We start from the raw sequence: 19,511 nt of genomic DNA on the forward strand, positions 1-19,511 counted from the left end.
TTTTAATGCAGTAGTGCACATTCTTAGTTTAGTAAATTGCAGAATTCTTCTTGCGGTCTTAAGGAGAGACAGCGGTGACAGGCTGGTCATGGATTAGTGTCTTTTCTGTGTTACATTGACAAAAGAATAATGCAGTTTACTATTCTGAAGTCCTTTTGTGCCTTGTCTCTATCAACTTGGTGTCTTGATGCTCTAAATACATATTTGCATTGATCTTTAAAGGTGTATCTACTGAACTTTGCTGACATAAGAAAATTTATAGTTACCTCATAATATTTGAGTTCAATTGTGTTTACACAATATTTCATAACTATAAAAGTTATTACAGACTTTGGCTGAGGATGACTTTATTTAGCTGAGTACTTTAGAAGGCTTTCACAGGTTGGGAAGCTTTAACATTTCCTGTCTCTGTACATGCAGCCCTGATGATAACAGACAATTATTTTTGCCATCCTTACAGAATGAAGGACCTACAGCAATGAAAGGAGAATCTTTATTAGATCTAGACTTTGACCCTTTTAAACCAGACTCCACAACACCAATAGGGAAATCTCAATCTCCCATCTCTCAGGTATGAGTTTTAGTATGTTAATTTATTAAAAAAGAAGTAATTTTCAAAATTTCTGCTTAGCCATTATATATTGAAAAAGGTACATGTAATGTATAGTTAAATATGTAGATATTTTTTCAGATCACTTACAGGGTATGGTTTCAAGTATATTCATAATAATTCATGATATGTTTTTGCATCCATGGGGTTGTACAAGTAACTTCAAACTATATATGGGGGGAACCAAACATTTCCATAATTGTTAACAAAAATCTAATTATAAATCTCAAAAACTCCATTTTAGTCACCATCAAAAGCACTCTCCTTGAGATGCATTAGACTTCCATTAGCACTTCCATTCCTGTCAGCATTTACTGTACTCATCTTTTGTTACTGCATCTATAGCCTCTAGTGTTTCTTCCTGAATTTCTTACATAGTAGCAAATCTTCTTGCCTTTAGTGTCAGTTTTAATTTCTGGGAACAAATAGAAGTCAAGGAGCAAGGTCTGGTGAATACTGAGGTGGAAAGTAGCCACCACATTGATTTTGATCAAAAATTCTTTGACTGATAATGCGGTGTATGCAGGTGCACTGTCATGGTGCAAAATGCAGTTTTGTGTGTGCCACTGCATTTTCTTTTTTCCTGATGCTTTCCTATAGCTGCCTTAGCACTTCAGTGTAATTTCACTGTCCCAATAGTCTTTTCATAAGAAACAAATTCAATATGAATAAGTCCGTTAATATTGAAAAAGTCAGTCATCATTGTCTCTTGATAATCTGCTATAGCAACTTGGAGAAAAAAAATACTGAAATCACCTGTGCAATTGTAGAATGAATGGCCAAAATACACACTCGATTAACTTAGCATGATGCCACTCGACAAACTGATTAACCACACTTATGTGCACCAGGTGGCATATTCAATAACTGCATCCTAGTTCTGTGTTATTCACTAAATGAAGGAATTTTTGGGTCTCCTTTCATGCAGTTAGTGTGAACTAGATTAGGAAAGAACTCCAAAGATAGGTGGACTTTGACCTGGTAAGGTTTTATAAGAAGCATTATTTTTATGTCGTACAGATTTAATGTAACTTATCAGTTTATTTACTGTTTTTTTTTTTCAGACTTTGCCTTGGGATTTATGGACGGTAAGATTGGCTCTTATATGAATGTTTATTGTTATAAATAATAAAATATAAAAACAAGTTCTGATTGATAACCAAGGTCAAATGTAACCATTAAAACTGAAAATGTATTTTTTGGTTTCCTTGACTACCACTGTTATTTAAACCTTAATATCAGGAGTGCAATGGCTAAAAAGCTTCACAGTTTACTCCTAGATTTCTGCTTCATTGTCTAGCTTATGAAGGCAAAGCAAACAATATGAGGATGCTTAAATGAGACACCTTTAAATCAGAATAGTTTATTAATCCCAAAGGAAATTACCTATGTTCCAGTTGTATGGATAGCCAAAGGCACAAGTAACATGAAGGACACATATAAAAAATAAGCATACAAAGTAAATTAGAATATAAAATATCAAGGTAAACTACAATAAATCCTCATTTTCTCTGCTCTACAGGTATGCGGTGAAGTAAATATAATAGTATACAACTGAGTCTCTTAGAAAAATCCTAGCTGACTAAAGTCACATAATAATATTGCACATATAGGTGAAATATTGCACATTTTGAGAAATAAAATGTTGGAAGTTATTCACATGAGAAGCAACAAACAAGTTACTGCACATCTAGGTGCTTGAAAAAATGTTCTGGGAGATCCATTAAGGATAGAGAGAACAGCTCATTGTGTGGACGATTGGCCAGAAGAGGAGTTATAAAGTTTGATGGCTGTGGGGAGGAAGGATTTTCTGTGACGTTCAGTGGAGCACTTTTTGCTGGTCAACTAACTAACAAGTATGAACCCTAATCTTCCTTAATTTGTACGTTTCATGAAAGAAATAAAACATTTTTCCAGCACAAACAAAATGTCTTTTTTGCTCAAAAGTAGCAGATGAGGGAAATTTAAACACAAGGCAAAAATGAAAAATAAAGTTCTTTACCCTCTCAGGAGGCAAAATGCTTCTTATACTAATCTTACATTTTTTAAAACAAGTACAATACAGTATATCCACTCAGTTTATGTCACCTTAGCTTATGGCCCAGAATAACACTTTTAGGACTGACTACACTTTGACACACAAACAAAGCTTTTAGACATTTTAAGGTGGACAGACTCATATGCTACAGTGCACCTAGTGCTAGATTGTTGGGAAACTGTGCTCCTGATTGTCTTAACCTTGGCAGATTTGTTTACCTTGAAGACCCAGGTAAAGGATGTTTCATTAAGTGCTTTCCACAATTTTTCACATAAAATTTAACTTAACATCACACAGGGCAGATAATGGGATCTGACCTCTATAGCCAAGCCCAGAGTTGGTGGTGGAAACTGGTGAGCACTGCTTGACCATGCAGAAGAAAAAGAAGATATGTCTTTTTGTCTGTATGGAGTCTCTCTTGGGTGACCAGAATGGCCTCTAGACCTTGTCAAAATAATGACTCTTAGAATGAAGAGCATCAAGCCACCTTCAGTGAGAAATCATAGATTTTACAGAAAATTGCAAAGTAGTGGTTTAGGTATAGTCATTCTTACCTTTACATCAGCTTTGAAATCAAGACTTTTTCATAAAAAGCAATTGGACTGGAGCTCACTTATGGGAGAAACCATTGGAAATACAATTTACAAACTGAATGTAGTGCGTTTGCAGCATTTGAGGAAGGCCTGTTTTACTGGGAGACATCCATATGGTCAAGGTGTGGTACTGAAATGTGTGATTAGGAATGTTAATAATAAAAATAACTTTTTTTGTTTCTTTTACTTTAGGCAAGTGCTGAAGCATCACAGCCTGTAAGTATAAAGCATGTTTTCAATTAAATTTAGTCTAAGAAATATAATTATTGCAGTTATTCTATAAATATCTATATTGTATATGGCTGTATTTTCAGGTTATTATTTAAGCTTTACTTTTATAAAATTAATTCAGACTGAAACATTTTTATTTGCTTAGATTTCAATTAATTGAAACATCCATCATAATCTTACTTCACTATCTCCTTCTTCAGACAAGACAGTGAGATGATCATGCAATGTTTTCTTTTTTCATTTTCTGACTTTTGATGAATTTTTCATTGAAATCATTTTTGTTCTTTTTTTACTTATCTGTCTATCCCAAAGCCCGACTCTTCAAAAAGTCTCTCACTCTGTAACCTGGCTGTGGACGACAATACAAAAGGTCACAATGCAGAAGACATTACACGGTCACATTCTGACCAGGGTTCAAGCAGTGGCTTTGCGACAGACTGGGGCTTAGACTTTAGCACTTCTAGTGTCAGTCAGGAGATTGCAGCAAATGGAGACTCTGAGCAGCCACGTTGCCAACAAGACACTACAAAGGAAGTTAACCAGTTGTGTTCTGATCTTCAGGAACCAGTAGAGGGGCAGGAGTGGCCCCGAGATGAGAACTTGCAGGAAGCACCTCAGGAGGAGCAGGCAGATACTGCAGTGACAGAGGTTAGGACGTGTAAAACTCGTCAGTTTCAAGAACAAACCGTTAATGATGATCCCCTTCATATAGTAGGTGAAAAGGAGGAAGAAATTTCTATTTCATATGGCTTAGTGAATCAGAATAGTGAAGAAAGTGAGGTGGTACTAGCAGATGCAAATATCAGTGATCATTCTAATTTGTCGATAATGAAATACACTGAAGATGTTAGGGAGCACATAGGTAAGGAACTATCACCAGATTATGATATTATGAATTCTGAGGATTATGATGGTCATACAGAGGAAAGTGAAGAGAGTGTTAAATCATTTGAAGCAAAAGAAAGAAAAATCAGTGAGAAAGAAGTCAGTGACACTAAAGAGAGTGTTAGGGAAGTGATGGATGTTAATGAAAATACAGCTTTGGAAAAAAGTGAGGATAGCATCTGGAACACCATCACAGAGGTTATTCTGCAAAACCATCCTGCACAAGATATTGTTTTAAAGAGCGTTGACCAGCAAAACAACAGAGGCCACTTTGTCAGTGATCAAAATATAGCCAAGGGTTTGGAAACTGAAACAACAGGTAATGTGGTGTTAGTATCCAAGTCTGCAGCAGGAGATGGGGCAGAAGACATGCTGGTTTCTGACTTGAGCACTGTCATGCCTGAAGATGCTATTTTAGAGGAGAATAGTCACAGTCAAATAATAGTTAGCCCACTTCAGATTAAGGGGCCAGTTGAAGTTTCCAACAAAACAATTGATCAGATGGAGGACTACAGCTGTGCAGTTGATGATGATTTTCAAGCAGAATGGTCATCCAATTCAAAGAATAATGAAGAGATAGACGTAAGCAAAGATGGCAACCCAACTGGTTGGTTTTCTGATCCATGGGCTTCTGACAAAAACCCAATATGGCCAGAAAACTGGGAACCGACGGTAAGCAAAGATGACTGGGGTTTTTCTAGCCTACCTGATGTTCAGTCCAATAGCTTTGATCAGTGGTCAGCCTTTCCAGAGGAACCTGGTGATCAAGAAAGTGGAAGCAGCAACACCTGGCAAGAAGTCAGTGATAGCAGCGGTTTCTGGTCCACCGAAGGTTTGGGAGATTTTGGAACTGGATGGGGAGATAGCAATTTACCAGGTGATAGCCACAAAGATGAAAGGTTGTCAAAGAAAAAATCAGCATGGGAGATGGATGGTAACACTTTGGTACAGGCAAGCAAAGACCTGTCCAAGACACAGGGTCATTTTCAAATGCAAAACTCAAGGAATGCTAGCATCGAGAATTCGTCCAGCCCCAAAGATAATGAAACCAACAGCTCTGACTTATCAGAAGATGAGATTGCAAACCGGAGATATGGATTGTTATACCGGGAAATAGATGCTGAGAAGGAAGAGGTACTTTACCTTATCCTGGTGTGTAGCATAGAAAAGTTAAGAGAAGAGCCCCCTGTTCCCTAAGCTGTTGAAAGTAACCTAGTGTTTTGCATTGAGCCCATTCCCTGCAGTACCCTGAATCCTTTCCATTTCCTTCACTAACACATGATTGTTACACAATGCTGATGTATTACACAATACAGTAAAGCTGTGGAAGCTTAATATTTTGTTTCTTTCTAATCTGATATAGGTATCCAACAATGCTTTTAATGGATTTTCTCAGGTAATCTCTCATACAAAATCTTTCATTTTTAAATATATTAATTGCTGGTATTTTTAGTCTAAAGACAAGAAGGTTAATTGAGCTGAAAAAAATTTAATGACACTAACTGAGGTCAGCCGGTTGGAATTGCAGTGGTGTCCTTAATGCACACATTACTTCAATAATGAAAAATTCTGTTTCTCTAGAAATTCTGTCCAGAAATTATTCTATATATACAGTATATACATATATTTAAATGGCCAATTAAATGAAGTTATATCTTTTAAAAGCATATTAGTTGAGTTGGTACACAGATTCAGAATTTTGCACTAATGTCTCACAGTTACAAGGAGGTGAGTTTAATTCTAACTTGATCACTGTCTGTGTGGGGTTCTCCCCATGTCCATGTTGGTCTTCTCCAGATAACTCACATTTCAAGAGATCCAAGATGTTATGTGATATCTTTAACTTTGTCTGACTGGGATGTGTGAAAGTGTTCCATGTGATGGATTGCTGTTTCATCGTATTTTAGTTCCTGTTTCAACTCGGTTCATTTAGGTTTGATTGTGCAAAGAGTGGTTTTAAAAAATAGATGATCAATAATTGAAAACCTTAAGTATTTTAAAAATAGTAGGTTTGACAAAAACATTAAAATGATCATGTGTTAGCTTTATAAATCAGTACTTTGTATTGTGTATATTATGATCAACATCATACTATTCTGTTTATACATTAGGCAAAAATCAGTTTGGAAGAATTTATGTTAATGTTGCAGCAGTAGGAAAGGCTAATAAAGAGCTTCAGAAGAATATGTATTTCTTTCATTTGTTTGGTAATTAATATTTTAGAAATGTAGGATTTTATCAGATCATAAGAAGAAACTTCCTGGATTATATTCTAAAATCAAATTTCAATCTAATATATAAAAAATTAAACAGGTTGAATATTTTATATTTAATAGAATGTATGAATTTAATATTTATAGACTAGGTATTGTAATACCATGACTCTGGGCAAAAATTAGAGGTTTGCAGTAATTTTCGTTTCCAGTGTCTCCAGACACTGGCATCCCTTAAGATAAACAGTTGATTTCAGTATTATTAAAAGATGAACTATATAGAATCTTTATCTTTATACTAAGTTTCTTGTTAAAAGTATACTCAGCAAATAAAATGTTACTGAATATAAATGATTGCAAAAATAAAGACAGTCAAATAAAAGTTTTGAACGCAATAGAAAGCACTTGCTTTGTTTTACACTAGATGTTAAGAACAAAAAATGAGAGGTTAAAATAAGGAAGGGTTTTAGATTGCAATAAAATAATTGACATCTTGGATAATAATTCAGATAATATATGTGATATACACTTACCGGCCACTTTATTTAGTACACCTTGCAAGTACCGGGTTGGACCCTCTTTTGCCTTCAGAACTGTAATCATTATTTGTGGCACAGATTAAGCAAGGTATTGAAAACATTCCTTTGGGATTTTGGTCCATATTGTTGGCTGAACATCCATGATGTGTGCCTCCCATTCCACCACATCCCAAAGGTGCTCTATTATATTGAGATCTGGTGGCTGTGGAGGTCATTTGAGTACCGTGTTGTACATTCAGAGATGCTCTTCTGTGTACCTCGGTTGTAAGGAGTGGGTTTGAGTTACTGATGCATTTGTATTAGCTTGAACCAGTCTGGCCATTCTCCTCTGACCTCTGGCATCAACAAAGTATTTTCTCCCAGAGAACTGCCACTCACTGGGTATTTTCCCTTTTTCTGACCATTCTCTGTAAACCCTAGAAATAGTTGTGCATGTAAATACCAGTAGATCAGGAGTTTCTGAAATACTCACACCAGCCTGTCTGACACCAGCAACCATGCCACGTTCAAAGTCACTTTGTTCCCCATTGTGATGCTCGGTTTGAACTTCAGCAGGTCATCTTCACAATGTCTACATGTCTAAATGCATTGAGTTGTTGCCATGTGATTGGCAGATTAGATATTTGTCTTACTAAGCATTTGAACAGTTGAACCTAATAAAGTGGCCGTTGAGTGTATGTTTGATGACTTTTACAATTTACTTTGAGCATTCAGTTTATTGGACTGGATAGAGCAAAAACACCATTATCTATCTATATGTATAAACATCTGTCTGTTCGAGTATCACATGCAAACCACCTCAGTTATTTCTACAAAACTTTACAGTTAGTTCCAGTTTAGTTTTACTTTGTATATAGGCTAATAAAATTTTATTTTTTTGATGTATAAATATCTAGACAAAAGTAAAAACAGACAACCTCGCTAAATGTTGCCATTTTCATTGGATCTTTGTGCCTTTTTGATAGCAGTATCTTCAAAACACATGATATTGACTTGATTTTTACTTTAAAAGAATTATAAATGATTTCTAGCAAAACAACACCAATTTCAGATGGTTATGTTGACCGCATTATTATGAGGAATTTTTAAATATTTAAGCATGTTGAAAAAGAACAAGATTTTTATGCTTGCTGTTCAACAAATCTTTAATGATTGATCACATTAAAAATCCATTCCCTCTTTTCTGAATGCTCATTTTATGATGAACAAAAGGGCCATATTTAATGTTTGTCTAGGGCAAATAGTAAGTGAGAACTTCGCATATTTGTGATGAGATCTGTGTTTGAGATGGCAGGAGTGAGTGGGCATGGACAACTTGTAGGGATCCCCCAGGAGCGTTGCTCAGGGACGAGGAGGGTGCGTGTGCTGCTTGAAATCCATTTGTCTCTCAGTGATTGAGTTGTACTTTATGACTGTGGTTCTCCATACTCTATAACATTTCAATATTATTACTAATCTATTGAGATAATTATTATTACTATTCCACAAATTTTTCTTTGCTGCAAAATTACTTTTATTTCTCTAAAGTTTAAACATAATTTTTAAAGGAAAATTTCACAAGGGCTTAATAAGATCAAAAGTACTAGATGTTAAATAATACCAAAAAATGCATGTCATATCTGCTTTTTATCAATATTACGCATGAAACATACCCTTTATCATACTTATGGGTGAAGCTGGGTAGAACAACTCATTTTAAATATATAAAACATAGCCTTAAGAAGTTTGTCAACCGGTCAAGAATTTAAATGAACACCTTCTTTATATACACAATTTACACTGTTTATATGCACTGTTACTTTTAAATTACAACTCCAATTTACAATTAAAAAAGAAAATCATTACACTTAAATTTCATTCTGAAGTGTAAAATGCTGATTCAGCAATATCAGTCCTGGCTAAGGCTTGCCACATGGTCTTATACAGTGTTTAATGTCGTTTGTTGAAGCTTGTGAACTGTTGTGGTAAACTAACAAATTCTCACACTAACAAAGACCCACATGCTGTTTCCTTTCCCTGCATAAATCAGTTTTGTTTTTCCTTACTAACAATATGATTTTAAGACCATTTTCAGGGAATTGCTCAAAGCAATGTTTCAGTTCCTCAGTGCACAGCCTTAAAATTATCACCACTTGAACATTTACATTTAAATATGGCTTTAAAAATTTAAATTTCAGTTTAGCAAAATGACCAGTATTTTCTTGAAATCTGATATATGCTTCAGCAGAAACAAATTGTGTAACAAATTATGTGCCTGTTATGTTTTTTCCTCATGTATGTGATCTAGGCAGAGTCCAATTGTTTAATGAATAAATGACATTGTAAAATACACATATGATCTATTATTCAAATCACTATTAAATATGTGTGCAGTTTGAAGTTTAATTGTTACAAGTTTTTTTTAAAACATATGTGTCTATTTTTTTCTGATAAATAGTATCTTTGAGTAAGAATGTAAAGCTTAACAAACATTAAGTGTTAAACAGGAAGCACAAAAATCTGTCCAGAATTTATTAATTAAGGCCTTAATTTGATTAATTTTGTTTTTATTTGTTATTTATCCATTGATAAGCATATGTGTATTAAATTTAGTGTAGGTTTTTTGTCCCCTCCTTTATAGAATATTTCTGCCAAATTGTAAAACAGTTATTCATGTTATCTTTTACCTAATGATTGCTTGGAAAGTGTCGTCTGCTAAATGCTTTTTCAGACCAGCATAAGAAAATACAACAATTTAAAATGTAATTTTTTGAGCACAATAATTGGGTGGGCAGCATGGTGGTGAAGTGGTAAGGACACCAGGGTTCACATCCAGGGTCCTCACTGCATGGAGTTTCTCCCCGTGTCTGCTCCAGTTTCCTTCCACTGTCCAAAGACATGCAGGTTAGGTGAACTGATGATGCTAAATTGGCCCTAGTATGTGTTTGGGGTTTGGATGTGGGTGTGTGTGTGCGTTTGCCCTGCAATGGACCAGCAACCTGTCCAGGGTTTGTTCATGCCTTGCCACACCACTTGTCTGGAGTAGATGGGTTAGGAATGACATAACAATATTTGTGTTATGTTTCTTCGATCCTGGAACAAGCACTTCAGGGTGACTTTAACAACAATTTGTTTGTTTGTTTTTTGATGGTATGGAGACAGAAAAATCGTGGTCAAGTAAAAATAACAAAGTTCACAATACTAGGAAAAGAAGACAAAACCCAAAATGAGCTCCAATGTCCAAATCAAGAAGAACATGCAGGAAATCTCAAACACCAGCTTCTAACACTTTTTTAGTTTTTTGTTAATCCAAAATCTTGGACACAAGGAGTACATCACCACCTTACATGCAGTATTCTGCAGGTTATGCGGTCACAGCATGTAAATTCCTAGTTACTGAAAGTGAAGTTTAGAATCTTTTTTTCTATTTCTACAGTATTTATACATTATACTTTTTGGTTATGTAATGCAAAATGTAAAAAAAGCAAAATCATTTGACAAAACAGCATAGAGAAAAAAAACAAATGAAGAAGATTAACACTAGGACCTGTAAGTTAGTCATTTCGCTGTATTCTGAAATGTCAAAATGCAGATTTTTTTATATGTTGTTCCCCCTGTATACATAGCTGGAAAGTTCTGTTCCTTTTTCAATTTCTAACAAAAAACATTTTCTTATTGTTTATCTACAAAATCTTTCACTCTCTAATGATGTGGTTTTCTTGTGGCTTCTTAGCAAGTTGCTGTTATTATTACTTTTATTATTATTATTATTATTAATAGTCACCTTGTGACTTACAGAGCAAACCATTGCCTATAAAATAGATGATGGCATGCAAAAAAGAATTCTCACACACAGTAAGGGGCCCTGCACTTTTTTTTTAGCAATATCAGATTTAGCCAGGTGAAGCTACCAAGAAGTCCCCATGATAATTTTGTTTAATTTTGGTATCTTTTTGCTTACTGGAGAGAAGATGTGCAATAGTCATTAGAACACTGCATTTCCTTGTGGAGTTGTATGTTCATATTGACAGCTTCAAAGTGGACACATAAGAGAATTGTAACAATATTGCATTGCCAGTGCTCCTTTGAAATGCATAATTCAACAACTGGTGAAAAAATAGTGTGCAGCTGCTTCTGTGTGCATTGCACCGAAACCAATAAACCCTTCTGTCCTTAATCCAGAGGATGTTGACCGTATTGAAAGATGTCTTCGTAAGCTAGTGACACTGTTTTCACAACAGACAAGTATATAATGAAGGTGGTGTACTTCATGATTTGAGGGATACTTTTTCATCCACTTCTCAGTATACATGATAAAAACGTACAGTAATTACCAGTAAAAAGATAACTAAATTCAATGTGCATTACTAGAAAATCAAAACTATACTTAGTCCTCATGAATAAAACTCAAACATCATCAAAACCCTCCTTGGGTGTTATTTATGTTGGTACAGCCACAGAAATCCTGGACAAGGAGCAGAGAGTTCTAAGCAGTCTGAAGATATCGTATTAATAAGATGCACCCAAACATCCGTGGTTTCCAAGCAGATGTTAATACAGAACATCTAGTACAGGTAGTAACCAAGATAGAAATGTTTGGAAAAAACGTAAAGTACAATTTTCAAAGACAAAACTATTAAGCTAAATAAGAGCAGGAGACTGAAAGACAATGAATTAAATACATTTTCTGGGGGAATTTCCACATATTGATGAATGTGCACATCAGCTTCTAAATGTGTCAAGTGCTGATAGGTTTATTCAGTCACATGCATTCATTGGCATCTCCTGTATCTTAGAGAAATATTCAAGTAGAAGCCATGCATTACACTTGTTTTAAAAGGCATAGTACATTTTAAATATCATGGGAATTTTTCTTTCATTGCAACATTTACAGCTTTATTACTTTTCAGATAGTGTGCTTCCAACTGAGCAAAGTATTCTTTACTTTTTTTATAAGGTACATCTTCTAATAATATGAGAAAAAGTACAAGAGTGATATAAAATACAGTAAATTAATTTACTGTTCCTGCACTTATATTATATAAATCTAAAAACATATAAAATACAGTATAATAATTCCGCTTTGTAAATATTTTGGTCTGCTTCAGTAAAATAGTAACATTGTGAGCTTCAAGATTCATGTAAAAAATATACATTTTTTGCCATGAATTATAAATAGTACTTTGCTTTTTTTATTCAAACTCTGAGGGTAAAATACAATGTTAAAATATAACACTATTACACTAAATAAGGTGTACTAATGAAACTGTCTTAAACTACACTGGCATATGAGCATTCATGGGTAACAGCTATTTACCAGAGTTGCACTATGGCTTTTGTTGTTTTAATAATGTTTTACTGTTTGAAATATATTATTTTCATTTTCTTTTCATTTAAGCTGGATGGTGGATCGTCTGTACCTACCACATCTGAAGTGAACCAGGATGGTTTTGATACAATGGTGAGTAATTTGCAGAAGCAGTTTGATTTTTTTTTCCAAAAATTACATTTTGTTACAACATGTTCCAGTTGTTTTACAAACTTCAAAAATTTGAAATAAAAGCAGGATGCTAAAATAAGTTATACTGTTGAAAGTATAAGCTGTAGATTTCCATATTTTCCCTAATGTGATTAAATACATTTTATTCTTGGTTGTTAGATAATTTAGATGTTGCTTCTAAAATCTTTGGTCTTCAATGTCGTTAATTAGGTCTCAAGACTGGTCTCAGTGTCACAAAATTCAAGCATTTGTCATACTCTTCCTTTGTGACTCATTTTTAACTGTAAATAGGAGCATCTTCAAATGTGTCCACTTATAATGTAGTCCACAAGGAGGTTAATGTTAAAAATAATATACAGCAGTTCCCAACATTGTATAATACATTTTCTGTTTCTGGATCACTTGGGCCAATACCTTCCAAATAGTCCCAGTATACCTGATAGAGGCCTGTGCAAGCTGACTCAAGGCTGTCATGGCTACCAAAAGTGCATCTGCTACAACAACATTTGTTTATAGAGCACATTTCATACAAAGACTGTAGCTCAAAGTGCTATACAAGATGTCACGGAGAACGTTACAAGAAATGAAAAAACAAATGAGATTAGGCAAGAATATTAATGAATAAATAACAAAGAAAAAACAAACATTTTCATAGATCATAAATCCTATATGATCTTATAAAACAGATATATAATAGTAGAAGAGTAGTGTCCTTATATACAATATCATAATGTAAGTCTCCAAAGATGAGTCCAGTATGCGGTCAATAACATATTTTAAACTTTTAATTAATTTAGACCTCTTTAAAGAGATCTATTTTAGTTATTGCATTAAATAAAAAAAACACCCAAAAATTATATTTTTAAATGTTACATAATCCATGCATTTTATAATAATGACCGGGAAAAATTTTTAATATCCTGTTTTCATGGAGAATGAAGATTAAAAAAGAAAGTTTGAGATATAGTACAAGGCTACAATGACCAGATCTATAAAATGGCAAATGATATGAAAAAGTCCTTGGAAAAAAAAATCTCATGTTACTCATGTCACATATCAGTTATCCAGTTGTTTTCCTACAACATATAAAGCACATGTATTTTTTGATAAAATAGTTTTAAATAAATGCTTTCAGAAAAATCAGCAAACATTGTAAACAGGAAATGCAATTCACAATTAATTGAGGTTTTGTAATTGAACATCTGCCTTTTTCCCTCATTCTTTGTCAAGATTTCTGTCTTCAATTTCAGAGTCACTCTGGCTTTTCTCTTACATACCAAAGCAGTGATGATTAGGTTAATGTGTGACTTTAGATTATGATATCTTGGGTGAATGTGTGGCAGGGTGTGCCCTGTAATAGACTGGCATCCCATCTAGAGATGCTTCTTGACTTGAGCCCAATGCTCCTGGAAGAGAACCCTAAACTAGGTTCAGCTGGTTATGTCATTGATTGCTGGATGAACATTTACCATTTAATTTAAGGAGACATATATGAAGCTTTCTCCAGACCTATTCTGCCCTTTGTTCACTGAGAGATAAATAATGACTTTCATGCACATGTATTAGTATTTTCTCCTAGTGTTCTCTTTTTTAAAAAAAATCCTTATCCATATTGACTATTATTAAGTACAATGACTGTTTTTGTTGGGTAATACTACTGCAAAACTACTTAGAGTCTCACATTAAAACTCCCCAGTTTTAGAATTTGTCCCATTTGGAGATAACCTCAATGGAGATTAATGATGCTTCAGTGACAGTATGACAGTTTGCCAATCAGCTATAAAAGATCTTGAAAGAGAAGTCAGTTGTCTGTTGCCTTGCTTGTTTATTTTGTAGCAGTCTAAATGATACATTGGTAATCATTGTAAGCCATTTTCTCTGCCATGTAATGTGCATGACATGTGTGAGTACTGCTGCAGTGCTTTTCTTTACATAACCAATTTAGAAAGACATCAGCTTTCAAAGTGTTAAAATTGTCTTGAGTTACTTTAACTTTCTTTTTACATCTGCTCTTGCCTCCACAAGCAAGTGAACCGTATAAATTCTTTTTGGATATTTTTCTTTGCCTTGTCGCAAACTCTTTGGTCATCTTTCTTCATGTATAAGCAAAGGATCAAGATTTTATCAAAAATGGAGGGCACATCTCAGAGAAACATTTCTTAATGGTATGGCTTGTAGGGGTTATAACTGCTGCAGATGTTGATTTTGCATCAGGGTCCCATGGCCCCAGAAGTGAAGAATGTGCTTAGAAAATGGGTAGCCGGTGATAGTTATCATTGGAAATTCATGATAGTGTTTTCAGTAGCAGATGGACAATGGTTTCTGTGAGAGGAACAGTATAGCAGAGTTTAGAGTGTAACATAGATGGAAGTCTCAAAAAGTAGATAAAAGTAATATTTATTTTCACTCAGAAGGTTAAGCCTCTGTGTTTGAATGGCAAGTTGAAGGGTGTGCTGTGGATCGCACAAGAGGGTATCAACTTGAAAAACTACATAGGAGATGGGGAACAGTAGTACTACATACCATTATATTTTTTCTGAATTTCAAATATTAATGTTGATTATAATGGACTTAGAGTTAAACATTATTTTTTATTGAGTTATATGAATGCCTCTTTATTAATTAATTTACACTACGTTTACAATATATATAACTGCTTGTGGCCTTGTCATCTTCATTTGTGAGGATTAATAATGATTCTGCTTCTCTTATACCAAGTGCTAAATTTCTGTTATTTAATCTGAAAAGTAAATAATGGGGTGTGTGAAATGTAACCTTTTTACTTTATTACAAAGTATTGGTAAAATGTATTATTATCATTAATTGCATATAGGACGGCATGGTGATATAGTGGTAGCACTACTGCCTTGCTGTAAGGAATGTCCAGGTCCTCCCCGTGTGGTATTTATATGTTCTCCCTGTGTCTGTATGGGTTACCTCTCGGTGCTCTGGTTTTCTCCCACATCCAAAGACAAGCAGGTTAGGTGAATTGGTGCCACTAACATGGCCCAAATCTGCATTAGGTATATGTGTGTGTGCATGTGTTGGTGCTGCGATGGACTGGTCCCATGTCCAGGGTTTGTTCCCGTTTTGCACCCAATGCTAGCCTCCCCGAACCCTTCCCCTTTGCCATCCCTACGCAATCCTGGTCAGGTTTAACCAGGTTAGAAAATGACATGGTTTAGAGCTCCTAAATTGTAATGTAAGTAAAAGATATGAAGCTATGGGCTCCAGTGTTTTACTTCCACTGAATTTATCTACTTATCTATCCATCTATGAACTACATACTGTATACTTTTTTAAAAAGCCTAATGCAGAAGTTCCTCCACCTGTGGAATCACAGTCTCCAGAAGATGTTACTGAACCAGAACAAGAGGTCACATCTGCTGAACCAGCAGAAAATGCAGTGGTGAGTCGGGGAAGTGGATGCCCTTTTCATCATCAAAGTCATCACATTCAGTTTTTTTTTTTTATTTATTCCATTGTATTTTAGTGAATGCATGCAAATTGTTATGTGTGGCATTTTATTTATTTTTATGTGGCTTGAATTACCCAAAAAATTGCCTTTTAAAGGAGAGAGAAATTTAAATAAAATTTATAATATTAGAAATATGAACACTTTTTTCTTACTTCAGAGTGCCTTGTTGTTTATACAGTATACAATTTACTCTTATTTAAAATCATATTATTTTTTTAATATTGCATACTACTGGTGTTTATATTCTATAAATGTTTATATACTAATAAGTATCTAAATATATTTATATATATATTATTTATTATATATATTTATCCATCCATCCATTTTCCAACCCGCTGAATCCGAACACAGGGTCACGGGGGTCTGCTGGAGCCAATCCCAGCCAACACAGAGCACAAGGCAGGAACCAATCCCGGGCAGGGTGCCAACCCACCGCAGATATATATTTATATATTTATTTATATATATATATATATATATATATATATATATATATATATATATATATATATATATATATATATATATTTTATATATATATATATATATATATATATATATATATATATATATATTTATATATTTTATATATATATACAGTAATCCCTCCTCCATCGCGGGGGTTGCGTTCCAGAGCCACCCGCGAAATAGGAAAATCCGCGAAGTAGAAACCATATGTTTATATGGTTATTTTTAGAATGTCATGCTTGGGTCACAGATTTGCGCAGAAACACATGAGGTTGTAGAGAGACAGGAACGTTATTCAAACACTGCAAACAAACATTTGTCTCTTTTTCAAAAGTTTAAACTGTGCTCCATGACAAGACAGAGATGACAGTTCTGTCTCACAATTAAAAGAATGCAAACATATCTTCCTTTTCAAAGGAGTGCAAAGCAAGCAGTCAAAAAAAAATCAATAGGGCTTTTTGGCTTTTAAGTATGCGAAGCACCGCCGGTACAAAGCTGTTGAAGGCGGCAGCTCACACCCCCTCTGTCAGGAGCAGAGAGAGAGAGAGAGAGAGAGAGATAGAGAGAGAGAGAGATAAAAAATCAATACGTGCCCTTTGAGCTTTTAAGTATGCGAAGCTCCGTGCAGCATGTCCTTCAGGAAGCAGCTGCACACAGCCCCCCTGCTCACACCCCCCTACGTCAGCGCAAGAGAGAGAGAGAGAGAAAGTAAGCTGGATAGCTTCTCAGCCATCTGCCAATAGCGTCCCTTGTATGAAATCAACTGGGCAAACCAACTGAGGAAGCATGTACCAGAAATTAAAAGACCCATTGTCCGCAGAAACCCGCGAAGCAGCGAAAAATCCGCGATATATATTTAAATATGCTTACATATAAAATCCGCGATGGAGTGAAGCCGCGAAAGGCGAAGCGCGATATAGCGAGGGATCACTGTATATACATACAGTGGAACACGTACAAATCAGTTTACGACCAAAAAGTTCGCCAAACTTTTGCATCTGTTCACGACCACACACTCGGTATACAAACAAGCCAGTTTCCCTTTCGGTTTGAGTGCGCCGACTGAGTTCAGTCTCTCCCTGTGCATTCCACTGTATATATATTATATGAAGCTATAAGTCCTCGACAGACTCAGTGACAGATAAGAAATTCTTGACTATTTGTAGACATCCTAGGAAAAACATTTTTTCACTCATGTATCTCATTGCCCCAAGACCAACAAAACTCCAGCATCACCAAAAACTTAATTCAATTGTGAAAATAACAAAGAAAGGTGAGGTGATGTTTCATGTTTAATAGTTGGAAAAGGGACATCTTAATGCTGGTCCACAGCAGTTATAGAATATTGTAGATGATAGCTCATCCCTCAAACTTTGGAGTTTGAGACCTGATTGTATCCTTTTTTTATATTGCTCTTATTTAGGTTTAATTTAAAAAGTATTTAAAGAAAAGTAAGTATCAATACTATGTGACATCAAAACACAAAAACTGTTTATTACTATAAAATTATACCATATTGTTCTAAAAAATATAACATATATATAAGATGTATTTCAACTGATTACATTACAGTGTCCCTAAAGAGATGAGAAACATCACCATTTCTGCTTTTGCGTTGTTCTATTTAGACCACATGTCCAACTTGCTTCTGCACAATTAGCACTGCAGTGCCATTAGTATGTCATTAGTATGTCATCAGTTTTCTATGCAGTTCTCTAATCCTATGTGTACTTCCATGTTACACATGGTCAGGTCAGAACATGTTAGGGGAGCTTGCAATGGTACAGCGCATTGCCGTAACCAATAAATGACAAAACAGCTTGGGATCCCAGTTGGCAACCCATCCATCTATCTGCCAGGGCCAGGTATTATGTGGGTGTCTCCATGACCTTGTCCAGCCGCTCGGGTCCTCAACAGTGAGCATCCTGAGAGCCGGATCACCCTCGGGGAATTACGCCACATGGCCGTAGTGCCATAACTGACACTCCCCCACAATGCAGGTAATGTGCCTCATTCAGGACTGCATGACACAAAGTTAAACCAGCAGTACCGTACGATTCTCCAAAGAGACACAGAGCCAGTCACTGGATAGCATCTATGTCTCACAACCATGTAGCAAAATAAGAAGCACCAGGACTCTATAGACTTGCACCTTCGTCCTTTTGCAATGATATCGGGAGCGCCACACATCCCTTTCCAGTGACCTCATGACACCTGCATGCTCTCCCAATCCATCTACTGACTTCATAGGAAGAGTCACCAGAGACATGAGTGGCACTGCCAAGGTAAGTAAACCTCTCGACATGGTCAATACTCCCTCTGTAGATAGACACACTGCTGATGGTTGTGCCCAAGAAGTCATTAATGGCCTGGATCTTGTTTTTTTTCCAGGACTCTTACCCGGCACTGAAAGCAGTGTTATCTCCCTCTAGTTACTGCAGTCCAGACAATCACCCTTCCCTTTCCAGTAAGGAACGACAAGTTCCATTTTGTGGTTGGTTGAGATGACGCCTGGCTCCCAGATGGAAGCAAAGATTGCTTACAATGCCAGGAAGACATCCTTACCACCAGCCTGGAGAAATTCACCCTGGATACCACAGATCCCTGCAATCTTCCTTACCCTCAGCTGGTTCACCACCTACGCAATCTCAGTGAGATTGGGTCGTTCACAGTTAACTGAAGGATAAACAGCTGCTCAAAGTAGCTAGCCCAGTAGGTCAGACTTGCAGCGTCATCCATAAGGACTGTTCCATCAGTCATCCTGACTGCAACTCTCGGAGATGTGTGTAATGCTTTGATTCCTCTGTAAGCAGGACATGGGTCACTAGACCATAGATGATGTGTCACTTGCTCACAGATTCCTTTAACCAACACCTCCTTATCTGCCCTCAGAGCCCTTGCAGCCATCCTTCTCAGTTCCCTGTACAGACCAGAGCTGCCATCAATTTGTGTGCTATGACTCCTCTCAATGATA

At 35.7% G+C, this 19,511-nt stretch overlaps 1 protein-coding gene across 9 annotated transcripts in view; it reads left to right on the forward strand.

Moving 5' to 3' along the window:
• Nucleotides 1-19,511, forward strand: part of amph (amphiphysin) — a 288,814-nt gene that overhangs the window by 240,468 nt on the left and 28,835 nt on the right. For 4 of the 9 annotated variants that reach the window (XM_051928840.1, XM_051928841.1, XM_051928842.1 and 1 more), the window contains exons 12-18: nt 461-571; nt 1,675-1,698; nt 3,434-3,457; nt 3,785-4,120; nt 5,721-5,753; nt 12,487-12,549; nt 15,896-15,997. In XM_051928840.1, coding sequence (XP_051784800.1) covers nt 461-571; nt 1,675-1,698; nt 3,434-3,457; nt 3,785-4,120; nt 5,721-5,753; nt 12,487-12,549; nt 15,896-15,997 — 693 coding nt within the window. The remainder of the gene's footprint in view (nt 1-460; nt 572-1,674; nt 1,699-3,433; nt 3,458-3,784; nt 4,121-5,720; nt 5,754-12,486; nt 12,550-15,895; nt 15,998-19,511) is intronic. The other 5 variants (XM_051928844.1, XM_051928845.1, XM_051928846.1 and 2 more) reach the window with 3 other exon arrangements.

Source organism: Erpetoichthys calabaricus, chromosome 6, assembly GCF_900747795.2.
Source record: "Erpetoichthys calabaricus chromosome 6, fErpCal1.3, whole genome shotgun sequence".
Taxonomy (NCBI): domain Eukaryota; kingdom Metazoa; phylum Chordata; class Cladistia; order Polypteriformes; family Polypteridae; genus Erpetoichthys; species Erpetoichthys calabaricus.